The sequence below is a fragment of the Ranitomeya variabilis genome, chromosome 1 (genome assembly GCF_051348905.1).
Source record: "Ranitomeya variabilis isolate aRanVar5 chromosome 1, aRanVar5.hap1, whole genome shotgun sequence".
NCBI classification, from domain to species: domain Eukaryota; kingdom Metazoa; phylum Chordata; class Amphibia; order Anura; family Dendrobatidae; genus Ranitomeya; species Ranitomeya variabilis.
The window spans coordinates 924,529,945-924,555,800 of record NC_135232.1 but is presented as its reverse complement, the minus strand read 5'-3'; the positions used below and the strand labels follow the sequence as shown (position 1 = coordinate 924,555,800).

The 25,856-nt window shown below is 42.5% G+C and overlaps 1 protein-coding gene across 4 annotated transcripts in view; it reads right to left on the bottom strand.

Moving 5' to 3' along the window:
• Positions 1-25,856, bottom strand: part of LOC143790285 (uncharacterized) — a 213,488-nt gene that overhangs the window by 16,479 nt on the left and 171,153 nt on the right. For all 4 annotated transcript variants that reach the window (XM_077279107.1, XM_077279106.1, XM_077279104.1 and 1 more), the window contains one exon: positions 15,897-16,039. In XM_077279107.1, the coding sequence (XP_077135222.1) occupies positions 15,897-16,039 (143 nt within the window). The remainder of the gene's footprint in view (positions 1-15,896; positions 16,040-25,856) is intronic.

The following is a 25,856-nucleotide window of genomic DNA, read 5'->3' as shown; positions in this document are numbered from 1 at the left end:
TGCCCCCAGTTTGTCCAGCAATCTGCCCCAGTGTCTCCAGCATATTGCCCCCAGTGTGTCTAGCAATCTGCCCCAGTGTCTCCAGCATATTGCCCCCAGTGTGTCCAGCAATCTGCCCCAGTGTGTCCAGCATATTGCCAAGAGTGTGTCCAGCATATTGCCCCCAGTGTGTCCAGCAATCTGCCCCAGTGTCTCCAGCATATTGCCCCCAGTTTGTCCAGCAATCTGCCCCAGCGTCTCCAGCATATTGCCCCCTGTATGTCCAGCAATCTGCCCCAGTGTGTCCAGCATATTGCCACCAGTGCGTCCAGCATATTGCCCCCAGTGTGTCCAACAATCTGCCCCAGTGTCTCCAGCATATTGCCCCCAGTGTGTCCAGCAATCTGCCCCAGTGTCTCCAGCATATTGCCCCCAGTGGGTCAGGCATTCTGCCCCAGTGTGTCCAGCATATTGCCCCCAGTTTGTCCAGCAATCTGCCCCAGTGTCTCCAGCATATTGCCCCCAGTGTGTCTAGCAATCTGCCCCAGTGTCTCCAGCATATTGCCCCCAGTGTGTCCAGCAATCTGCCCCAGTGTGTCCAGCATATTGCCACCAGTGTGTCCAGCATATTGCCCCCAGTGTGTCCAGCAATCTGCCCGTTTCTCCAGCATATTGCCCCCAGTTTGTCCAGCAATCTGCCCCAGCGTCTCCAGCATATTGCCCCCTGTATGTCCAGCAATCTGCCCCAGTGCGTCCAGCATATTGCCCCCAGTGTGTCCAGCATATTGCCCCAGTGTCTCCAGCATTCTGCCCCCAGTGTGTCCAGCATTCTGCCCCAGTGTGTCCAGCATACTGCCCCCAGTTTGTCCAGCAATCTGCCCCAGTGTCTCCAGCATATTGCCCTCAGTGTGTCCAGCAATCTGCCCCAGTGTCTCCAGCATATTGACCCCAGTGTGTCCAGCAATCTGCACCAGTGTGTCCAGCATATTGCCCCCAGTGTGTCCAGTATCCTGCCCCAGTGTGTCCAGCATATTGCCCCCAGTGTGTCCAGCAATCTGCACCCAGTGTGTCCAGCATATTGCCCCCAGTGTGTCCAGCATCCTGCCCCCAGTGTGTTCAGCATATTGCCCCCAGTGTGTCCAGCATATTGCCCCCAGTGTATCCAGCATCCTGCCCCCAAGTGAGTCCAGCATATTGCCTCCAGTGTGTCCAGCATATTGCCTCCAGTGTGTCCAGCATATTGCCCTCAGTGGGTCCAGCATATTGCCCCCAGTGTGTCCAGCATCTCTGCCCCAGTGTGTCCAGCATCTCTGCCCCCAGTGTCCAGCATTCTGGCCCGGGCCCCCCGGATTGCCGTTCGCAATAAAAAAAACAAAAAAACGAGTTCTCCTCACCTGTCCGAGCTCCTTCGGCGAAGCTCCCTTCTCGCAGCTGAAGCGCACACTCGCCGACAATGACAATGACATCAGATGCCGGCAACATGCGCGCTGCGGCTAATGTCAGCTGCCAGCCTCCGATTAGCTGGCGGCTGTTAACTATTGACGTGCGGGCGCGCGCACACACGTCAATAGCGTTAAACTGTCGCAGCGCCGGTAGGGGCCCAGTGAGCAAATGAGACGGGGCCCGATGCAGGCGCCGCCCAGACTGACCTCATTATAATCCGCCACTGCCCTTCAATATGGGTTAATTTGTTTGCTATCCTCTGTCAACGAAATATTTGCATGAGAAATAGGATAGGAAAATACGCTGAAGTCTATCAAAGTCCTGTCAATGAGCAAACTGAAACCAAATCTGGAGAGAGCAGTTTATGTTCTTAATTTGGAGTCAGAGAACGTGCTAGTCTGCTGTAATGCTGAGGAGTGTAGGAATCAATGGATGAATTAAAGCTTCTTACAGTCAAGCACTTTTTCTGAAGGTTATCCTTGGTAAGATAAATAACTTTTGGAAAAACTGAAGTAAGACCGTTCTCACCTTTACGCAAAAATAAGATGAGAAATCCATTAGGTGTTTTTTTTAATTTTACTTTTTACTATAATTTGGGACTTGTCATATAAATATTCTAAAAAAAGGTTGTCTCCCTGTGTTACATGCTTCTGTAAGGAGTATACTAAGGGTACTCTTGTACATATACTGTAGTCATTTGTCCAGTTTCCTTCTTAGTGGTTCTGCATCTTAAATGTTATGTTTAATCGTCATTCAGTTGGATTTTCGCTGTCTTTTTCCAGAGAATAAATTGGATATGGGTTTGGATTTGTCTGCCGATCTCCATGACTGAATTGTGTTAAAGTAATGAATTAGATCTATTAAAACATAAAATATAGTCTCTTAATTATCTCTAAATGTATACCGTATTTTTCAGATTATAAGAAGCTCCGGATTATAAGATGGCCCCCAAATTTTGAGGAAAAAAATAGAATTTTTTTTGGTGATGCTTCTTATAATCCATGCGTCTTATTGGGTGATGGCTGGGGTGAAGCATGGTCCCATGGTCGTTGCTGGAGGAGGCAAGATGGGATGAGGGATGTTCCAATATGTGGCACACCGCTTCCCAGTAACAAACACTGTTACGTTACAGCGTTTTTCAACACCTGCATAACACTTACTTACAGTGATACATATGCCCAGAGGCTGCCCCCTGCTGTCAGCTGCAATCTGGGAGTGAATCCAGGCAATGGTTTATTACACCAAAGAGTCACCACAGTTCTCATTGAAATTGATAACCTGTCCATGTCGCATAGTAAAAAAAACACATACTGGGTCCTCCAAATAGAAAGATGCACTCTGTTCCAGGTACCTGCTGTGGCATTAGCTGCGGGTGTCTCCGGTGCTACGGGGGTGTCCGGCGCTGCTGGCGATGCCTGGCGCCGTGGGGGTGTCATGCGCTGTGGGGGTGTCGGGCGGTGCTGCCTAGTGGTGCTCATGCTGGTCTCCGGTGGAGCCCCTGGCAGTTCCATGGGTTTCTTCCTGTGCGGTGGACTCCGGCAAAATGGCCGCCAGGGGCTGCGCATGCGCAGATAGAGATCTTCTGAGTTGAAGCAGATGTCTGTGGCGATTACGGATATAGCCATGGGCCCATCCATCTGGTCCAACAAGAGTCACTGACATTGCTGACACATCTCCGTCTACAATTTGGGAAGCACATACAGTCATGGCCAAAAGTATTCACACCCCTGAAATTCTGTCAGATAATACTCAGTTTCTTCCTGAAAATGATTGCAAACACAAATTCTTTGGTATTATTATCTTTATTTAATTTGTCTTAAATGAAAAAACACAAAAGAGAATGAAGCAAAAAGCAAAACATTGATCATTTCACACAAAACTTCAAAAATGGGCCAGACAAAAGTATTGGCACCCTCAGCCTAATACTTGGTTGCACAACCTTTAGCCAAAATAACTGCGACCAACTGCTTCCGGTAACCATCAATGAGTTTCTTACAATGCTCTGCTGGAATTTTAGACCTTTCTTCATTGGCAAACTGCTCCAGGTCCCTGATATTTGAAGGGTGCCTTCTCCAAACTGCCATTTTTAGATCTCTCCACAGGTGTTCTATGGGATTCAGGTCTAGACTCATTGCTGGCCACCTTAGAAGTCTCCAGTGCTGTCTCTCAAACCATTTTCTAGTGCTTTTTGAAGTGTGTTTTGGGCCATTGTCCTGCTGGAAGACCCATGACCTCTGAGGGAGACCCAGCTTTCTCACACTGGGCCCTACATTATGCTGCAAAATTTGTTGGTAGTCTTCAGACTTCATAATGCCATGCACACGGTCAGAACATTCTTCCAAAACGTTTTAGGCTTTTTCAGGTAAGTTTTGGCAAACTCCAGCCTGGCTTTTTTATGTCTCGGGGTAAGAAGTGGGGTCTTCCTGGGTCTCCTACCATACAGTCCCTTTTCATTCATACGCCGACGGATAGTACGGGTTGACACTGTTGTACCCTCGGACTGCAGGGCAGCTTGAACTTGTTTGGATGTTAGTCGAGGTTCTTTATCCAACATCCGCACAATCTTGCGTTGAAATCTCTTGTAAATTTTTCTTTTCCGTCCACACTAGGGAGGTTAGCCACAGTGCCATGGGCTTTAAACTTCTTGATTACACTGCGCACGATAGACACAGGAACATTCAGGTCTTTGGAGATGGACTTGTAGCCTTGAGATTGCTCATGCTTCCTCACAATTTGGTTTCTCAAGTCCTCAGACAGTTCTTTGGTCTTCTTTCTTTTCTCCATGCTCAATGTGGTACACACAAGGACACAGGACAGAGGTTGAGTCAACTTTAATCCATGTCAACTGGCTGCAAGTGTGATTTAGTTATTGCCAACACCTGTTAGGTGCCACAGGTAAGTTATAGGTGCTGTTAATTACACAAATTAGAGAAGCATCACATGATTTTTCAAACAGTGCCAATACTTTTGTCCACCCCCTTTTTTATGTTTGGTGTGGAATTATATCCAATTTGGCTTTAGGACAATTCTTTTTGTGTTTTTTCATTTAAGACAAATTAAATGAAGATAATAATACCAAAGAATTTGTGTTTGCAATCATTTTCAGGAAGAAACTGAGTATTATCTGACAGAATTGCAGGGGTGTCAATACTTTTGGCCATGACTGTATATGTGTAATCAGACGTGTGTTTATACAACATGGGACTGAAGAAAGAGACAAATGGAGACTTCTTCCTTTCTGTATCAATTAATAAATCCTTGAAACCCGCAATAAACAAACCTCTACAGATGACCTTGAAAATTTGTTTCTTAGACTTTGAGAAGCATTACATGCCCTTCTTTACAAAAATGCGAAAGGGTTTCTTGCCAGATGTAAAAGACACTATTATGAATGTCAACAAATGTAGTAAACTGCTGGCGAGAGCACTGAGATTTCAAAGAACAAAAACATACATCTCTGAGATTACTACTCCATCCTCTACACGTGTACGACTATGGAAATTGCCTCTTTCTTCCAAAGCTAATATGCTTCTCTCTACAATATTGATAGTAAAAATTCCGCCTCTCTCTTCTGATAATCGCTTGTGGACTCAAAACTACATCAATGCCTAGGGTTCTTCCTGTGAAGAGCAGAACAAAAATGGTTACCTCAATGAACCACAAAAAAGAATTTGTGATAAATATTGACCTGTCCATTCAAGGACATTTTAGCTATAGTATGAAATCCTGTTTTTCTTGTCTGTGGAATTGCCTTTGTACTGTTTGTTGTGAAACTGCCGCCCACTAAACTGTTTTTTCTTTCTTTCCTGTTTTGTCTCTTTGTTTAAACATGCAAAACTTGTATAACCACTGAACCTACCGATACAACTATATAAAGAAGGGATAGCACCTTGAAGGCAGGCGTGCTTCAGAGACTTCCCAGTGATACACTATACAAGACGTGTCTTGTGTATTATTTCTGGTGATTCCCCACTTCCAAAGGCTTCTCCGACTGAGTGTGATCCTGACATTTCCCATCCTTCATTGTGAGGATACCACTATCCTTGAAGAATTTACCTCATAACAAGAAGTTGCTTTTGCAATCTCTAGGTCCAAAACAAGTAAAGCACCAGTGCCGCACGGTCTCCCTTTTCATTATTATAATACTGATGATAAACTTAGTTCCTCATGTATTGTTCTTCTTCAACTCTTTGTCAAAAGACTCTCCACCTCCAAGGGATACCCTTAGGGCCCATATTTCTGTAATTCACAAACTTGAGAAAGGCCCATCACAGTGCTCTAGCTACTACTGACCCATCTCCCTTTTAAACTTGGATATTAAAGGGAACCTGTCAGCAGGTTAACTCAAAACTGAAAATAAAAAGATTAAACAACAACCACAAGACTGATTTCTTCAACCAAGGTATCATTTTAATCAGTATAATGGCGCCAACCTGACAGTATCTGTTGGATACTCAGCATAACTCTGTTGACAGGTTCCCTTTAAACACTTTGCTAAAATTCTTACCTCCAGATTATTCCATTTGCTACAGGATGTTGTTCACTTGGACCAATCTGGTTTCAAAGCAGGTTGTGAGGCTTGGTAAATCACTACCAAAGCAATTAATCTAATATATAAAGCGAAGTCAGCCAATATGCCTCTGATACTTTTGGCCACAGATGCTGAGAAAGCATTCTATAGGGTAAACTGGACTTTCCTAGAGGAAACATTAACAACACATTTAGGCTTAGAAAACAAGATGCTCTAATGGATTTTATGTCTACACTCATCCCCTTCTGCTAGGACTTTTGTGAACAGCATCCTGTCGGACGCTCTCAATATTGGTAATGTTGCCTACTATGGTTGCCCTCTTTCACCCCTCATTTTCATTTTAACTATTCAGCCCTTCCTCTGGCATGTAATTACTGACACAGACATCTATTAAAACTCAACATGCTACACATAAAATAGCCGCCTATGCAGGTGATCTGCTGCTTTTTGCATCTAAAGCAAGAAATTTTCTCCCTAATTTCATGTGTGAATTTCGGATATATTCTTAACTTTCCAACTTTACGTCTGAAGCATTTCTAAGACAGAAACTATTGTTAACCTTCAGCCCTCTCTTGTTAATGATCTGAAGAGTTCCTTTAGTTTAAGAAAGTCCTCTGAAGCTTTAAATTATTTAGGAATAAGTCTCTCTACATTATCAATGTCAATGAGCTTTATAACTATCTGAGCGGGTTATGATAAATGTTGCAAATCTACTTTCACATGGTCAAAATGAATATCCTCCCAAGAATCCTCTACCTTTGCAATCTCTTCCCAGCAAAATTCCCTCCCCATTCTTTAAAACTATCACCAAGATTCAAAACTTGTTTATTTGGTCACAAAAGACAGCTAGACTGAAATGTACACTGTATTCATATCTTGACTTCTGTTTCCTGACCAGCTTTAATTAGTGTTTTTTTTACTTTCCTCCTCTCCCCTTGTTTTGCCATCTCTCATCTTCCTTCCTATCGATAAAACTTCAACAAAACTAAAACTGGGATCCAGGGACACGGCTAAAGATTTTCTTTCTTTAACGTTCCCAAGTCCTCATTTACTTTGTCTGGATTATATATTACTGACTTGTTTGGATGTTATTACACTGTATGAGATGTATGGTTTCACTTTCATCTCATCAGTCCATAAAACCTTTGAAAAATCTGTCTTCTTCTGCAACACTCGAGGATAATGGCTTCCTGGTCACTTCATGTTACAATGTTCTCAAATCTGTCAGTAGTTCTTCTTTTCAACACATTTTAAGGTGTGTCCCTGTTGACTATTTGCCACAATACTTTTTCTGGTTCTGTGATCACCCACCAATATTCTTTAACAGTTTCAAGAGTGCTGCATCCCTCTTTTCAGAGTCAGATACATTACTCTTTTGGACCATTTTGCCAGAGGAAAACAAGCTGCACAATAATTATGCAAACCTTGATAATGGGTGTTGATATATTTAGGCCATACCCTCTCTCGTTACACAAATACACATCATCCGAACTGCTTCATCCAATAAGAATTCATGCTTATACAGCTTTGAGTGGAAAAATATGCGTAAAAAATTCTCAGTCTATACTCCTACTTGGAGTTGTGAGATGGTCAAATCTGAATAAAGACTGGTAAAATGAGTTGGTATGGTAAGTTGGACATGTAAAAAAATCAAACCAGACCTTGACTTATCTGTTAAAGCTGTTCTAAGGTTTTCAGGTATAATGAAATTGTTTTCCCTTTTTAAGTACTAGAACAAAAGTTTACTTTCTCCAGCTATCTGGTGACATTTTGCCATATTTGTGTATGTACATATGCCGTAATGTACAAATGTGTGTGTTCCTATTTATGTATATATTTCTCACCTCACCTCAAAATTGAGGAAGTCGACTTCTTATGTTGATAGGTGGACCGAGATATATTTTGCCCCAGCTTACAATTTTACAGATAAGGTTCCTCAGGTAGGATTAAAGATACCTACCACCATAGTTCTGGGTCCTTCCCGTTTAATAATAGCCACTGTTTCATTTGAGAATACTGTAGAACTGATTCTTGTTCATCACCCTAGTTTTTCATAAACACTATGTAGTGGACTATAATTTTTTACAGATCTTTGCTTTCAACAAATTATCACAAATGGTGGTTACTCCCTAAGTGTGCTTTTTCTCTGTAAATCTCTCTCTGATGCTGTTATGGGCAAAGGAAAAAAGCATAATTTGTAACCAGTAATTTGATTTTCCAAAGCCTATTAGTACACCTGTAATGCTGCCGCAGCGCAGTATGCACAGCCTCCACCAGGGGGAGCTGGTGGAGGAAGAAAGGTTGCTCTCACAGTGCAGCACCACAGTGCAGCAGCGCACACGCCACTAGGTGACAAGAGAGTGGTCAGACAAGCCGAGTCAGTAAAGGACAGGAAACGCAACACCAGAGGAAACAGGAACAAACATGGTCAGATGCAAGCCAGAAAAGTCAAAACCAGACAGGAACAGGAATGCCAGAGACGTGAGACAGACAAACGAGTCAGAGGTCAAGCCGGATCAGATACCAGGAGGTCAGAGCACGGGGAACAAACACTAAGTCAAGCGGGGTAGCAGGAGTGGGAAAGCACAGGGACTGAGCAAATAGGCAGAGAACATATCAAGGTGTAACGGGGTCAGCAGCTCAAGCCTGGGCAGGAACTATAACTGACACTGCCTGCAGACAACAGCAGGCAGAAATAGCCAAACAGATCCCAGAACGAGGCAGAGGACAGTTAATCCCTGCTTGACCAGACCGGGGAGAGAATAGCAAGAAACAAAACCCAGACCGGATCATGACAACACCCTTCCAATTCCCTCTTTTTGGCTTGTGGTTGGTGTAGGGTTGCGGTCTTCCTTTTCTTGTTCAGGTTTGGCTAAAACATTTATATTGATGATAATGGAATCTATTTTGGGTATAATTATATGGTCAGTTCCTCAGGCACCGGCCCTGTAATCCACTGGAGGAGGGTTGTGGTCTTTATAACTGTTCTAGTCCTCCTGTCCAGCTCTGGGACACAATTCCCTCTTTCAATGGTGCTGTCATGGGTTCTGGAAAAGCCAAATGATGATCATTTTCCTTTTCAAAGAGCTACATAACCATATGAATGATTTGGGGAGCTTATCTTTATGACAGAAGCATAAAGTATCAGTCTTTACTTAAATAACTGCCACAGCAATTTGCACATTTTTATCATTATGACTATTGTATGTACTGAATACACTGATTGTCAAAATTAAAAGGGAACCTGTCACCCCCAAAATCGAAGATGAGCTAAGCCCACCAGCATCAGGGGCTTATCTACAGCATTCTGGAATACTGTAGATAAGCCCCCGATGTATCCTGAAAGATGAGAAAAAGAGGTTAGATTATACTCACCCAGGGGCGGTCCCGCTGCGGTCCGGTCCGATAGGCGTCACGGTCCGGTCCGGGGCCTCCCATCTTCTTACGATGACGTCCTCTTCTTGTAGTCACGCTGCGGCTCATGCGTACTTTGTCTGCCTGTTGAGGGCAGAGCAAAGTACTGCGGTGCGCAGGTGCCGGGAAAGGTCAGATTGGCCCGGCGCCTGCGCACTGCAGTACTTTGCTCTGCCCTCAGCAGGGCAGACAAAGTATGCCTGCGCCGGAGCCGCAGCGTGAATACAAGAAGAGGACATCATCCTATGAAGATGGGAGGCCCCGGACCGGACAACCATCGTACTGGGACAGCCCCTGGGTGAGTATAATCTAACCTCTTTTACTAATCTTTCAGGATACATCGGGGGCTTATCTACAGCATTCCAGAATGCTTTACATAAGCCCCTGATGCTGGTGGGCTTAGCTCACCTTCGATTTTGGGGGTGACAGGTTCCCTTTAATATTTTAGTGGCAGAGAAATCAACTTATATATGTATAAATGTGTTTGATTTGGAGCACTCTTGGCTTGACCAAGGGCTCAGTGCACCGTCACATCCTGACAGTGCTCATTTGTCTAGTGCGAGCACTGCCTGAACTCAATCCGCATTAGTGCACATACAGTGTCGGTGTGTGTGAGTTCTGATTCCTGACTCCTCCCCTCTCTGAACTTGCTCATTTACTACACTTCTGAATGTATAAGTCTAGCGAGTGATGGCTGCAAATAGTAGCCAGGAATATTAGGATTTTTGCACTCACACAGGGTGCATGTTTGCACTTACACGGTGTGCGTGCTCCTGGGCTCCACTAGAGTCAGTGATTATTGGACGAATGCAAAGTGAGTGTTGTCAAATCAAGATTAAGGAAAGTGCTCGGTATTTGAACTGGAGGTTTTAACCCCAGCCTATTTTGGCCTTAATGACCTTGCCGTTTTTTGCAATTCTGACCAGTGTCCCTTTATGAGGTAATAACTCAGGAACGCTTCAACGGATCCTAGCGATTCTGAGACTGTTTTTTCGTGACATATTGGGCTTCATGTTAGTGGTAAATTTAGGTCGATAATTTCTGAGTTTATTTGTGAAAAAAACGGAAATTTGGCAAAAATTTTGAAAATTTCGCAATTTTCACATTTTGAATTTTAATTCTGTTAAACCAGAGAGTTATGTGACACAAAATAGTTAATAAATAACATTTCCCACATGTCTACTTTACATCAGCACAATTTTGGAAACAAATTTTTTTTTTGCTAGGAAGTTATAAGGGTTAAAATTTAACCAGTGATTTCTCATTTTTACAACAAAATTAACAAAACCATTTTTTTTAGGGACCACCTCACATTTGAAGTCAGTTTGAGGGTTCTATATGGCTGAAAATACCCAAAAGTGACACCATTCTAAAAACTGCACCCCTCAAGGTGCTCAAAACCACATTCAAGAAGTTTATTAACCCTTCAGGTCTTTCACAGCAGCAGAAGCAACATGGAAATAAAAAATGAACATTTAACTTTTTAGTCACAAAAATGATCTTTTAGCAACAATTTTTTATTTTCCCAAGGGTAAAAGGAGAAACTGGACCACGGACGTTGTTGTCCAAGTTGTCCTGAGAACGCTGATACCTCACATGTGGGGGTAAACCACTGTTTGGGCGCACGGCAGGGCTCGGAAGGGAAGGAGCGCCATTTGACTTTTTCAATGAAAAATTGGCTCCAATCTTTAGCGGACACCATGTCGCGTTTGGAGAGCCCCCGTGTGCCTAAACATTGGAGCTCCCCGACAAGTGACCCCATTTTGGAAACTAGACCCCCAAAGGAACTTATCTAGAAGCATAGTGAGCACTTTAAACCCCCAGGTGCTTCACAAATTGATCCGTAAAAATGAAAAAGTACTTTTTTTTTCACAAAAAAATTATTTTAGCCTCAATTTTTTCATTTTCACATGGGCAACAGGATAAAATGGATCCTAAATTTTGTTGGGCAATTTCTCCTGAGTACACCGATACCTCACATGTGGGGGTAAACCACTGTTTGGGCACATGGTAAGGCTCGGAAGGGAAGGAGCGCCATTTGACTTTTTGAATGAAAAATTATCTCCGTCGTTAGCGGACACCATGTCGCGTTTGGAAAGCCCCTGTGTGCCTAAACATTGGAGCGCCTCCACAAGTGACCCCATTTTGGAAACTAGACCCCCCAAGGAACTTATCTAGAGGCATAGTGAGCACTTTAAACCCTCAGGTGCTTCACAAATTGATCCGCAAAAATGAAAAAGTACTTTTTTTTCACACAAAATTTCTTTTAGCCTCAATTCTTTCATTTTCACATGGGCAACAGGATAAAATGGATCCTAAAATTTGTTGGGCAATTTCTCCTGAGTATGCCGATACCTCATATGTGGGGGTAAACCACTGTTTGGGTGCACGGCAAGGCTCGGAAGGGGAGGCGTGCCATTTGACTTTTTGAATGGAAAATTAGCTCCAATCGTTAGCGGACACCATGTCGCGTTTGGAGAGCTCCTGTGTGCCTAAACATTGGAGCTCCCCTACAAGTGACCCCATTTTGGAAACTAGACCCCCCAAGGAACTTATCTAGATGCATAGTGAGCACTTATAACCCCCAGGTGCTTCACAGAAGTTTATAACGCAGAGCCGTCAAAATAAAAAATAATTTTTCTTTCCTCAAAAATGATTTTTTAGCCCAGAATTTTTTATTTTCCCAAGGGTAATAGGAGAAATTGGACCCCAAATGTTGTTGTCCAGTTTGTCCTGAGTACGATGATACCCCATATGTGGGGGTAAACCACTGTTTGGGCGCACCGCAGGGCTCGGAAGGGAAGGCACGCCATTTGGCTTTTTGAATGGAAAATTAGCTCCAATCATTAGCGGACACCATGTCGCGTTTGGAGAGCCCCTGTGTGCCTAAACATTGGAGCTCCCACACAAGTGACCCCATTTTGGAAACTAGACCTCCCAAGGAACTAATCTAGATGTGTGGTGAGCACTTTGAACCCCCAAGTGCTTCACAGAAGTTTATAACGCAGAGCCATGAAAATAAAAAATAATTTTTCTTTTCTCAAAAGTGATTTTTTTAGCCCACAATTTTTTATTTTCCCAAGGGTAACAGGAGAAATTGGACCCCAAAAGTTGTTGTCCAGTTTCTCCTGAGTACGCTGATACCCCATATGTGGGGGTAAACCACTGTTTTGGCACACGTCGGGGTTTGGAAGGGAAGTAGTGACGTTTTGAAATGCAGACTTTGATGGAATGCTCTGCGGGCGTCAGGTTGCGTTTGCAGAGCCCCTGATGTGCCTAAACAGTAGGAACTCCCCACAACTGACTCGATTTTGGAAACTAGACCCCCAAGGGAACTTATCTAGATGTGTGGTGAGCACTTTGAACCCCCATCTGCTTCACAGAAGTTTATAACGCAGAGCCGTGAAAATAATAAATGTGTTTCCTTTCCTCAAAAATATTTTTTTAGCCCAGAATTTTTTATTTTTGCAAGGGTAACAGGAGAAATTTGACCCCAAAAGTTGTTGTCCAGTTTCTCCTGAGTACGCTGATACCCCATATGTGGGGGTAAACCACTGTTTGGGCACATGCCGGGGCTCGGAAGGGAAGTAGTGACGTTTTGAAATGCAGACTTTGATGGAATGGTCTGCGGGCGTCACATTGCATTTGCAGAGCCCCTGATGTGCCTAAACAGTAGAAACACCCCACAAGTGACCCCATTTTGGAAACTAGACCCCCCAAGGAACTTATCTAGATGTGTGATGAGCACGTTCAACCCCCAAGTGCTTCACAGAAGTTTACAACGCAGAGCCGTGAAAATAAAAAATCATTTTTCTTTCCTCAAAAAAGATGTTTTAGCAAGCAATTTTTTATTTTCACAAGGGTAACAGGAGAAATTGGGCCCCAATATTTGTTGCCCAGTTTGTTGTGAGTGTGCTGGTACCCCATATGTGGGGGTAAACCACTGTTTGGGTGCACGTCAGGGCTCGGAAGGGAAGTAGTGACATTTGAAATGCAGACTTTGATGGAATGATCTGCGGGCATCACGTTGCATTTGCAGAGCCCCTGATGTGCCTAAATAGTAGAAACACCCCACAAGTGACCCCATTTTGGAAACTAGACCCCCGAAGGAACTTATCTAGATGTGTGGTGAGCACTTTCAACCCCCAAGTGCTTCACAGAAGTTAATAACGCAGAGCCATGAAAATAAAAAATAATTGTTCTTTCCTCAAAAATTGTTTTAGCAAGTAATTTTTTATTTTTGCAAGGGTAACAGGAGAAATTGGACCCCAACAGTTGTTGCCCAGTTTGTCCTGAGTACGCTGGTACCTCAAATGTGGGGGTACACCACTGTTTGGGCGCACGTCGGGGCTTAGAAGGGAGGGAGCACCATTTGACTTTTTGAACGCAAGATTGACTGGAATCAATGGTGGCGCCATGTTGCGTTTGGAGACCCCTGATGTGCCTAAACAGTGGAAACCCCTCAATTCTAACTTCAACACTAACCCCAACACACCCCTAATCCTAATCCCAACTGTAGCCATAACCCTAATCACAACCCTAACCCCAACACACCCCTAACCACAACCCTAACCCCAACACACCCGTAACCCTAATTCCAACCCTAACCCTAATCCTATCCCTAATCCCAACCCTAACCACAACTGTAACCCCAACACACCCCTAACCCTATCCGTAACCCTAACCACAAGCCTAATCTTAACCCTATTTCCAACCCTAGCCCTAATTCCAACCCTAACTCTAATTCCAACCCTAACCCTAAGGCTATGTGCCCACGTTGCGGATTCGTGTGAGATTTTTCCGCACGATTTTTGAAAAATCTGCAGGTAAAAGGCACTGCATTTTACCTGCGGATTTACAGCGGATTTCCAGTGTTTTTTTGTGCGGATTTCACCTGCGGATACCTATTGAGGAACAGGTGTAAAACGCTGCGGAATCCGCACAAAGAATTGACATGCTGCGGAAAATACAACGCAGCGTTTCTGCACGGAATTTTCCGCACCATGGGCACAGCGGATTTGGTTTTCCATAGGTGTACATGGTACTGTAAACCTGATGGAAAACTGCTACGAATTCGCAGCGGCCAATCCGCTGCGGATCCGCGGCCAATCCGCTGCGGATCCGCGGCCAAATCCGCACTGTGTGCACATGCCATAACCCTAACCCTACCCCTAACCCTACCCCTAGTTCTAGTTCTAACCCTAGTTCTAACCCTAACCCTAGTGGAAAAAAAAAAATATATATTTTCTTTATTTTATTATTGTCCCTACCTATGGGGGTGATAAAGGGGGGGGGTTATTTATTATTTTTTTATTTTGATCGCTGTGATAGAACCTACCACAGCGATCAAAATGTACTTTGCCGGCCGGCAGATTCGGCGGGCGCACTGCGCATGCGCCCGCCATTTTGGAAGATGGCGGCGCCCAGGGAGAAGACGGACCGACTTCGGGAGGCTCGGTTAGTATGAGGGGGTGGTGGGGGGGTGGATCGGAGCACAGGGGGAGGGGATCGGAGGACCGGGGGAGCGGACAGGAGCACGGGGGAGCGGACAGGAGCACGGGGGAGCGGACAGGAGCACGGGGGAGCGGACAGGGGGACGGAGGGGGGTACCGGACAGAACGGAGGACTGGGGAGGAGATCGGGGGCGGTGGGGGGGGGGCAGAACATGATTTCCAGCCATGGCAGATGCTAGTGCAGCATCGGCCATGGCTGGATTGCAATATTTCACCATTTTCATAGGTGAAATATTGCAAATTGCTCTGATTGGCTGTTGCACTTTCAACAGCCAATCAGAGCGATCGTAGCCACGTGGGGGCAAAGCCACCCCCCCTCGGCTGAAGTACAACTCCCCCTCTCCCTGCAGATCGGGTAAAATAGGAGTTAACCCTTTCACCCGATCTGCAGGGACGCGATCATTCCATGACGCCACATAGGCGTCATGGGTCGGATTGGCACCGACTTTCATGACGCCTACGTGGCGTCAAAGGTCGGGAAGGGGTTAATGATGTACTGAGGCTTTGGTCATGACACGGGCTCACCGAAGCACCCTCTTTTGTATATGAAATAAAAGTTTATTTCTTTGCCCTAAAATACTGTTTATACTGCTTGTATGATTTTTATATGGGTTAGGTTCCCTATACCAATGTTTAATTAGTTTTATTTGGGTGCGACAGACTCCCTTTTCACACGGCATGGCAATTTAAGAGAAAATTCAGAAAATAATCATTGACAAATTTTCATTAGTAATAAATAATCTTATCGTTTACCAATAATTTTTTTCTCACTTTTAAAATGCTAACAATTTACTTTCATTGTTAATTAGTGCTGGAATGAATCAGACTACATGAACATTAAAATTACAATTGTTGTTGGCTGGAACATGTAGGATATATGGGGATGCCCTGACTTTTCCCTAGCAGAGTCATGAGGAATATTTTTTTGTCTGACAACTTCCTAAAGTGTACAACTATTTAAAACACCTGTCAGAAACAGTAGGACATTGAAAGATGTAAGGCAAAATATCAATTACCTCCAGTTAAAGGTTGCATGTAGATTTTTTGAGTGAATAACAGAGCTTTGTAGAAAAGAAATAATTTGCTTTGATTTCCTTGCCTTAGCTAGGCGTAATGGAGTATTTCTATTGTTATCTTCACTTTCCAGGTCAACGCCATCCTATAGGTGAAAAGAAAGTTTTATGGTTTTACAAATTAAAATATCTCACACAACAAAGAAGATAAAAAATAACATTGTATGAACAAACATTCCAAATTTAATATAGTGTGTTAATACAAGAATGAACCAATTTGTATCTACATATTATAACTATATTCTATATGGCTGTAATGCAATTTAGATTTCATATATTCAGTGTTTGCATATACTGTATTTTGCGTATTATAAAATCACCAAATTATAAGACGGACCTCAAATTTTGAGTTAGAAATAGGAAATTTTTCTTTTAACCCCTTTACCCCCAAGGGTGGTTTGCACGTTAATGACCTGGCCAATTTCTACAATTGTGACCACTGTCCCTTTATGAGGTTATAACGCTTCAACAGATCCTTGGTGATTCTGACATTGTTTTCTCCTGACATATTGTACTTCTTGATAGTGGAAAAATTTCCTTGATATTACTTGCGTTTGGGGGCGTGGCCTGGACTGCTATGGCGTAGGTTGTGCGGTGTTGGAGCTCCTGAGGAAAATCTATAATCAACTAAAATCGCCTAAAAACCGTTTTTATTGTCAAATCCTTGGTTGGATCTTATCCAGTGCCTCATCTGGGTCACTATGATCCGAAAATTATTTTAATTTTACCACATAAATTTTAGAAATCAGCCCTAGGACAGTTTGGGCCTTCAAACTACAGGGTTGAGGTAATCCAGCCTCAGGAAGCTAATACCTTCTAACAAGTGGCTCAGCTAATAAGCCAAAGGACCTGAGGTAAAAAACATCAGATTTTATTATAAACTCCCTCTCTGGCTTTGGTAGTGAGGAGGAGGGAATTGACAGCTACAGGCACACACTGTGGAGCGGTCTCTGCATGGCTGCTGCTCCCTCCCCTATTGCCTGGGGATATACCGCCCTGTGTTCATTAGCATAAAGCGCTAAGCCTCCCCGGATTGAAAGACGGAGGCAGTAGAAAGCGATCCAGAAGCATTGGGGGAAGACCCGCAGTGACGTGATATCAGCTCCATACAGGAGCCGACGCTGACACTCCCCCGGACCTTGGAACAAAAGGCGGGAAAAGACGGCCGCCATTTTATTGGTGGACGGCGACAGATCAGAAGGCGCGAGAGACCAGCGTACACCAGCGACAGCAAAGAAGAAGATCTGCACTGGTCAACACATCGCAGGCTCCGGATCCAAACACCACCGGACTCAAACAGCGGTAAGTTCCGGCCCCCTGCTGGGAACGAAAATACACTGGTGGTCCAGCGAGGAAGACAGCGACGACCGACGGCTCCCATGCAGGACAACGGTGGAATCACGCAGACAGCCATCTCTACAGGAGTGACAGGAAGACTCTGGTGCAGCATAAACTGCTGTTGAAACAGCTAGGAGCCCTGCAGGGCTCACAAAGCAAAAGAGTTATAGCCTACTATATCAGTCTCTGGCAGGATCTAATCCAGGTAACTGGCTATTTTAGTGAAGCTGACTGGGAAGTCCTAAATCCAGTCATATTATTTGGAGAGTTTTATTTCTACCCTGGTTCCTTCCTTATTAGCACATGTATCTAGGAGAACAATCAGTTCTTGAAAGATATTTGTTTGTTTTGGGGAATTAACCTGCACCCGTTAACTAACAAACACAAAGTGTTATATCAGGATGTTCTGTTAGGAAAAATCTATTTGTATGCCCCAGTGATTTAATCTGTACTTTTTAATTCTCAGGTGCTAGGTATTATCTAAGCATATTCTTCTGTAATTACTGTGAAACTATATACGCCACCTGTTGACACAGCTAATTGCTTGTTTATATTCGGATGATTTCTGTTACCACAATCACAGGGGTATTTCTATAGTTGCTCCCCATTTGCTGTTTGAGACCACTTTGTGGGAATTTTTTATATACCAGGGCCAGCCTCATCAGGATTATCCTGAGATCAACATAGAGGACATTGTCTACAATTCCAGCTTTGCTTGGGGCTATTATTTGTGGAAAATCCTTAATCTTTATTCTGAGACCGTCCTAGTAGACACTCTCTGCAAATCAGGCTATTGCTTGGGGATAACAATGAGCAAGAACTCGTCTAAACCCCAATTCTTAAACATGGCCTCATCTATACCTCAAAAACCCCAAAGGTACAAAGGGTCTGGGCGCAATCCATCAAAGGACTTAATAACCACAATAAGTCCCAATAGATCCAGGTCTCCATTAAAAGACGATGAGGACTTAGACTATGATAAACTCCCCAATTCAAACAGAGTAAAAAAGAACCTCCCAAACACTTTTGTAGAGATGGACTCATCTACATCTTTAAAGAGGAAAACTCCAGGGGCTATAGGAGAGAAATACGCCACTCCTAATGATTCATCTGACGAGGTCTCAGAGATCTTCTCTCCTAATACAAGCCCCGCCAAGCCAAAACCAAAAAAAAGTAATCCAAACCCCGACGATACTCAAGGATTTGATATGAATTCTATTGGGAAACTTCTGTCTAATTTGACAGAAAAAATGGATAAGTTTGAAAACAGCATGAACGAAAGGTTTGATAAGCAAAATAAAATGTTCAAAGAATCATTATCCCTCCTCAGCAATAGGATGGACAAATTTGAAGATAGAATTAAAAAGATAGAGGAGAGGCCAGATAATATATCAAAAGTAAATAACGACATCATCAGAGAGATGCATAAGCTAAAGCTTAAGGTAGCAGATCTGGAAGACCGGAGTCGGAGAAATAACATCAAAATTAGGGGGATTCCTGAGAGCATAGGCCCAAATAAATTGGAAGACTACACCAAGAAGTTATTCAGAAAAATAATCCCTACCCTGACTGATCAAGAACTAGAAATAGACAGAATCCACAGGTTGCGAAAACCGCCCACTATTCCTAAAGATCTACCTAGAGACACGTTAATGAGAATCCATTTTTTCAAAACAAAAGAAAAAATTCAAAATTACTTTAAAGAAAACAAAAACTTCCCTGAGCCATTCGAAACACTCAAATTATATGCCGATCTCTCCAGAGATACGATCGAAGGGAGGAAAGCTTTCCAGAATATCACCATACCTCTCAGAGACAATGAGATCTCTTATAAGTGGGGATTCCCGCTAAAATTACTAGTAAATTACAGAGGCAATGTTATCGCTCTAAACTCCCCAGAGGAAGGCAGGGACTTCTTAAAATCCATTAATATCCCATTATATTCACGACACAAAGTTCACCCTGATTCTGACAGCAAGACATGAAAGGGTTTTGATATATTTATATTGAGTGATCTAAATGGGAAAACACCCGGGTACAATGCTATACCTTACCCTAGGATGTCTAACTATTCTATTAATCTGTTATTGTTAGTAATGAGTTTATGTATTTAATATATTGAGTTTATGTTCATCAACAAAGAGGATGTTGCTCGGGAGCGAGTAACACGGACTTTTTCCCCCAACAGGTGAAGTCAGGTTCACTGAAGTGAACCCCTTCAAGTGGACATTCCAGTTTATTGTTTATTGTTACCACTTGTATTAAACACTTATAGGTTTGTTAAGATTTTCTTCACAGGTTTGCAAAATAGGCATCCATATAATTTAGATCATAATGAGTTTAAAACTACTATCCTACAATGTAAGAGGACTTAATAGTCCACACAAAAGACATACACTTTGGAAAGAAATAAGTAAAAGTCAAGCTGAAATAATTTGTATACAGGAATCCAAATTCAAAGACAAGGCCAACCCAAAATTCTCACATAAAAATTTCCCATATATTTACAAGTCTGACAACGTGAAAAAGAAAGCCGATGTGATCACAATCATCAAAGGCACAATTTCATTTGAATTCATAGAGGAGGTCAAAGATGTTAAAGGTAGATTCCATATTCTTATTTGTTCATTAAACAACCAGGTATGCACAATTATCAATATCTACGCCCCCAATATGGGTCAAATAAATTTCCTGAACAAAATAAATAAAAAAGTCATGTCAGTTAAGAGAGGTGCCATGATTTGGCTGGGAGATTTCAATCTGGTCCCAAACGCAAATATGGACTCCTCCACCCCAAATAGATACAGACCAAACAATTTAGACAACTGGATCCATCATAACGAATTATTTGACATCTTTAGGTGTCTTAACACCACATCAATCGAATTCTCCCATTTTTCTGACCCTCACCAATCAGCGTCACGTATTGACTTAATTTTATCAGACATTTTTACACTTCCCAAGTTCCATAGAATTAATATAGAAAGGAAAACCTTCTCGGACCACTCTCCAGTATCAGCTGAAGTACAAATAGGCCACACAATTAACAAAAATCCATTATGGAAATGCGACTCTAATCTGTTACACCACCCTGAATATAGATTACCAATAGAAAAATCATTAATAAATTATTTTACAGAAAACTCCCCTACAGATACAACCCCATTCATAAATTGGTGCGCCCATAAGGGGGTTATAAGAGGTACCATGATACAGATCTCTGCCAAAAGGAAAAGAAAATTTAGGACTCAGATTGAGGGCCTTCAAAATAAAATAAAAGACAAGGAAAACGAGCAAATAAATTTAAATTCCCCCTCTACACAAATCAAAATTGACTTACTAAAACTCAGGCAGGATCTCAAAAGAATCATATTTTCATCATACCATACCATGGTCAAAAACTCAAAAATGAAGCAATACTCTTCAATAAATAAGCCAACCCGATACATGGTTAATAGATTGAAAAAGACTAGACAATCAAATAGGATCAACAAAATAAAGAACCAAAATGGAATAACGGTATCTCATCCTCAAGACATAGCTAATTCCTTCGCTGATTTTTATAATAAATTATACAATTTACATTCACAAACTTCTACCCCAAAACCCAATACCTCTGACATTGAAAAATTCTTGTCCACAATTGAACTCCCCAAACTGACCCATGACGATTTAGAAAACCTAACTTCCCCATTCTCCCAAGAAGAAATTGAAAAGACCATTCTTCAACTCAAAGATTTTAAATCACCAGGCCCGGACGGTTTCGGGAATGAATACTACAAATCCTTCACCAAAATACTTTCCCCACACTTACAAAAAATCTTTAATATAGCTAGTTCCTCAGGAAATTTCCCAGAAGAAATGTTAGAATCCACAATAACATTGATCCCTAAACACAATTCAGACCTGACTCTTGTAAATAATTACAGACCAATTTCCCTCATAAATGCAGATTTGAAGATATACTCCAAATTAATAGCGAATAGGCTCAAATCCTACCTACCGCCATTGATAAATAGGGATCAGATGGGTTTTATCAAAGGTCGTCAAGCGACAGATGGCACGAGAAGACTGATTAATTCAATCAAACTGATACACTCCTCTAAATTGCCAACGGTAGTTATAACTTTAGACGCCGAAAAGGCTTTTGACCGCCTAAATTGGCTCTATCTAACATCAGTTCTAAGTAAATTTGGTTTTAATGAAAAATATATTAACAGCATCATGGCACTTTACTCTAGGCCAAAAGCCAGAAAATATACTAACAATTATTCTTCTGCACTATTTGACATATCAAATGGTACAAGACAAGGTTGCCCCCTTTCTCCACTTCTTTTTATACTGTCAATGGAACCATTGGCCCAATCGATCAGACAAAACAATAACATAAAAGGTTTGAAAACACAAAGACGTCAGTATAAGATTGGCCTTTTTGCCGACGACCTGATATTTACCCTGACTGATCCTTACGAATCAATCACAGAACTGCAAAAAACCCTTAAAACTTTCTCAAATATTTCCTTTTTTAAGATTAACGAAAATAAATAAAAAATCTTGCCATTTTATTTGAGCGACTTAGAAACAAAGAAAATTGAGAACATATCTTCACTAAGCTGGTCAGAGGGGGACTTAGAATATCTAGGCACGATCATCTCAAAAAACCTAGAGGCAATAATGAAGAAAAATCTGGACAAACTCATAGAGACAATTAACAAAGACCTTAATTTCTTTGGTACAAAAGACATATCATGGTGGGGTAGAATATTGGTTATCAAAATTTTTATCATCCCAAAAATCTCTTATATACTAAGAACACTCCCCCTAAAAGTCAACACATCTTATCTAACCAGTATACAATCCACAATTAATTTGTTCATCTGGAATAAAAAAAGGGCCCGAATACCCACAAACATATTATATAAGTGCAAAGAATTTGGGGGTATAGGCCTACTGTTATGATCCTAGTGGCAAGGATCGCAGGACGGACTAGCTAAGTAACTGAACAGACGACTAGCTCTGGGGAGGTGGTAACTAGATTGACCGCAACCTGATGCTATCCGCAAACAACTATAAGTAGCCGTGGAACGTTACCTGAAAATCCTAGACGTCTCTTCACGGCCTGAGAAACTGACTATTCCTGGAGGGAAAGAAAGTCCTCTCTTGCCTCAGTGGAATGACCCCAAAGATATAGAATAGCCCCCCACAAATATTAACGGTGAGTTAAGGGGAAAGCACAAACACAGAGATGAAATCAGATTTAGCAAATGAGGCCCGCGAATACTAGATAGCAGAAAATAGGAAGGAAACTGTGCGGTCAATAAAAAACCCTATTCAAAATATCCACGCAGAGATTGCTCGAGCCCCCGCACCAACTAACGGTTCGGGGGAAGCAACTCCGTACCCCAGAGCTTACCAGCAACAAGAAATCACATATTAGCAAGCTGGACTAGACTCATCTTACACAGAAATCACATTGCAGGCAGATGAGCAAAAAATATTTAAACAGAACTTAGCTTATCCTGAAGAGGCAGAAAAGGAGACAATCAGGAGTATTCAGAATAGCACTGAATACATTGACAGCCGGCAACAAGTGGAAGTGAAGCAGAGCTAAATAGGAACCTCCCTGGTGAATAACGAGGCAGCTGATCCAGCCAGACCCGCAGGATAATAAACCAAACCACCAGGGGGAGCCAAAAAACCAAAGTCACACAATACCATCTGTGACCACAAGAGGGAGCCTGAAAACGGAGTTCCCAACAGCGGGCGTCAAGTTGCGTTTGCAGAGCCCCTGATGTACCTAAACAGTAGAAACCCCCCACACATGACCCCATATTGGAAACTAGACCACCCCAAGGAACTTAGCTAGATGTGTTGTGAGAACTTTGAATCCCCAAATGTTTCACTACAGTTAATGTTGCAGAGCCGTGAAAATAAAAAATAATTTTTTCCCACAAAATGATTTTTTAGCCCCTCAATTTTTATTTTTCCAAGGGTAACAGGACCGCAAAAGTTGTTGTCCAATTTGTCCTGAGTACGCTGATACCTCATGTGGGGGTAAACCACTGTTTGGGCGCACGTCGGGGCTTGGAAGGGAAGAAGTGAAGTTTTGGAATGCAGACTTTAATGGAATGGTCTGCGGTCTTCACGTTGCGTTTGCAGAGCTCCTGATGTGCCTAAACAGTGGAAATCCCCCAATTCTAACTCCAACCCTAATTCCAACACACCCCTAACCCTAATCCCAACCACACTCCTAACCCAACACACCCCTAACCCCAACACACCCCTAACCCTAATCCCAACCCTAACCACACCCCTAACCCTAATCCCAACCCTAACCACACCCCTAACCCTAATCACAACCCTAAGGCTGCCGTTACTCTAGCAGTATTTGGTCAGTAATTTACATCAGTACTTGTAAGCCAAAACCAGGAGTGGAACAAATAGAGGAAAAGTATAATAGAAACATATGCACCACTTCTGCATTTATCACCCACTCCTGGTTTTGGCTTACAAATACTGATGTAAAATACTGACCAAATACTGCTAGTGTGATGGCAGCCTTAACCATAATCCTAACCACATCCCTAACCCTGACACACCCCTAACCCAACCATAAACGTAATCCAAACCCTAACCCCAACCCTAACCCTAACTTTAGCCCCAACCCTAACTTTAGCCCCAACTTTAACCCTAACTTTAGCCCCAACCCTAAACCTAACCCTAATGGGAAAATGGAAATAAATACATGTTTTTTATTTTATTATTTTTACCTAACTAAGTGTTAGGGCTAGTGGAATGCACCGAGAAAATATAGTTTTTTATTGTTATAGATGCGTTCGCAGCCCGGGGTCCACCGTGCAGGAAAACCTGCTGCTAGCAAATGGCAGCACTATATGGCAGTATTGGCTAGCTCTGTTAAATCACAGAGCAGCCGCAAAAGTAAAGCACTGCGCCCTGTTAGACTTCACAGGAGCACAGGCTAACTGCCCAATAGAGAGCAGTCAGTGGTCTTGCATGCACACAAAACTCCTTGCCGGAGGTGCCAGCATTCTAGGGGCTTATTTCAGCCAGCTCCCTGAATACATACAAACACACAAACTCCTCGCCGGAGGTGCCAGCATTCTAGGGGCTTATTTCAGCCGGGTCCCTGAACACAATCTTACATGACCACACTGGCGCAAAGCACATTACTTAGAAAGATACTAGCGCATGGCCGTGCGGCCATGCGAGCCTTTTATAGCTGCAGCCAGAACAAGACTTTCCTAGAAGGACCAATGAGAAGCTGCCACAAAGCCTGAGCACCTTCAGGACCTTCCTGGAGGACCAATGGGCTTTGGTGCAGTATCCAAGCATGTGACCCTCGATCTCCAATGAGAGATCTTACCCTGGGCATGCTCAGAAGGAGAAAAGCAGGACTTAGTCCCAAAAGCGTCTGCTCGCCGCTGCCCAGCACTGACTTCAATGGCAGAAGCTGGAAAAGCAGCAGTAATCCTCTTCACAGAGTCATATTGAGCGAGACGCTGGGATTGATGTCTCCGCTGAGCAGCCTCCACTGCGGCAGGAGAAGAATGGGAGACTGCAGCGGAGACGGCCCGAGATTCCCCCTGTGCAGAGGTGGGAACTCGACCCCTAACACTAAGGCAGTGATAAAGGGGGGTTTGATTTACTATTTATAGTGGGTTTTTATGTTTGGCAGCTGTAACTCTCTAAAAGACGCTTTTTATATTGCAAAAAGTAGTTTTTGCATCACCACATTTTGAGAGCTATAATCTTTCCATATTTTGATCCACAGAGTCATGTGAGGTCTTGTTTTTTGCGGGATGAGTTGACGCTTTTATTGGTACCATTTTCGCGCACATTACATTTTTTGATCGCTTTTTATTACGATTTTTGTTAGGCAGAGTGAACAAAAACCAACAATTCATGAATTTCTTTTTTGGGGGACGTTTATACCGTTCCGCGTTTGGTAAAATTGATAAAGCAGTTTTATTCTTCGGGTTAGTACGATTACAGCGATACCTCACTTATATTTTTTTTATGTTTTGGCGCTTTTATACAATAAAAACTATTTTATATAAAAAATAATTATTTTTGCATTGCTTTAATCTGAGGGCTACACTTTTTTTTTCGCTGATGACGCTGTATGGCGGCTCGTTTTTTGCGGGACAAGATGACGTTTTCAGTGATACCATGTTTATTTATATCCTTCTTTTTGATCGCTATTTGATCATTATTCCACTTTTTGTTCGGCGGTATGATGATAAAGCATTGTTTTTTGCCTTGTTTTTTATTTTTTTTTTACGGTGTTCACTGAAGGGGTTAACTAGTGGGACAGTTTTATAGGTCGATACTAAATATGTGTACTTTTATAGTTTTTTTTAATTTACATAAAGAAATGTATTTATTGGAACAACATACAGTATATATTTTTTTCATTATTTAGGAATTTTAAAAAAAATATTACACAGTGTGATTTTTTTTTTTTTAAACTTTTTTACATTGTCCCAGGGTGGGACATCAAACACTATATATTGTCAGATCGCTGAACTGACACTTTGCAGGGCA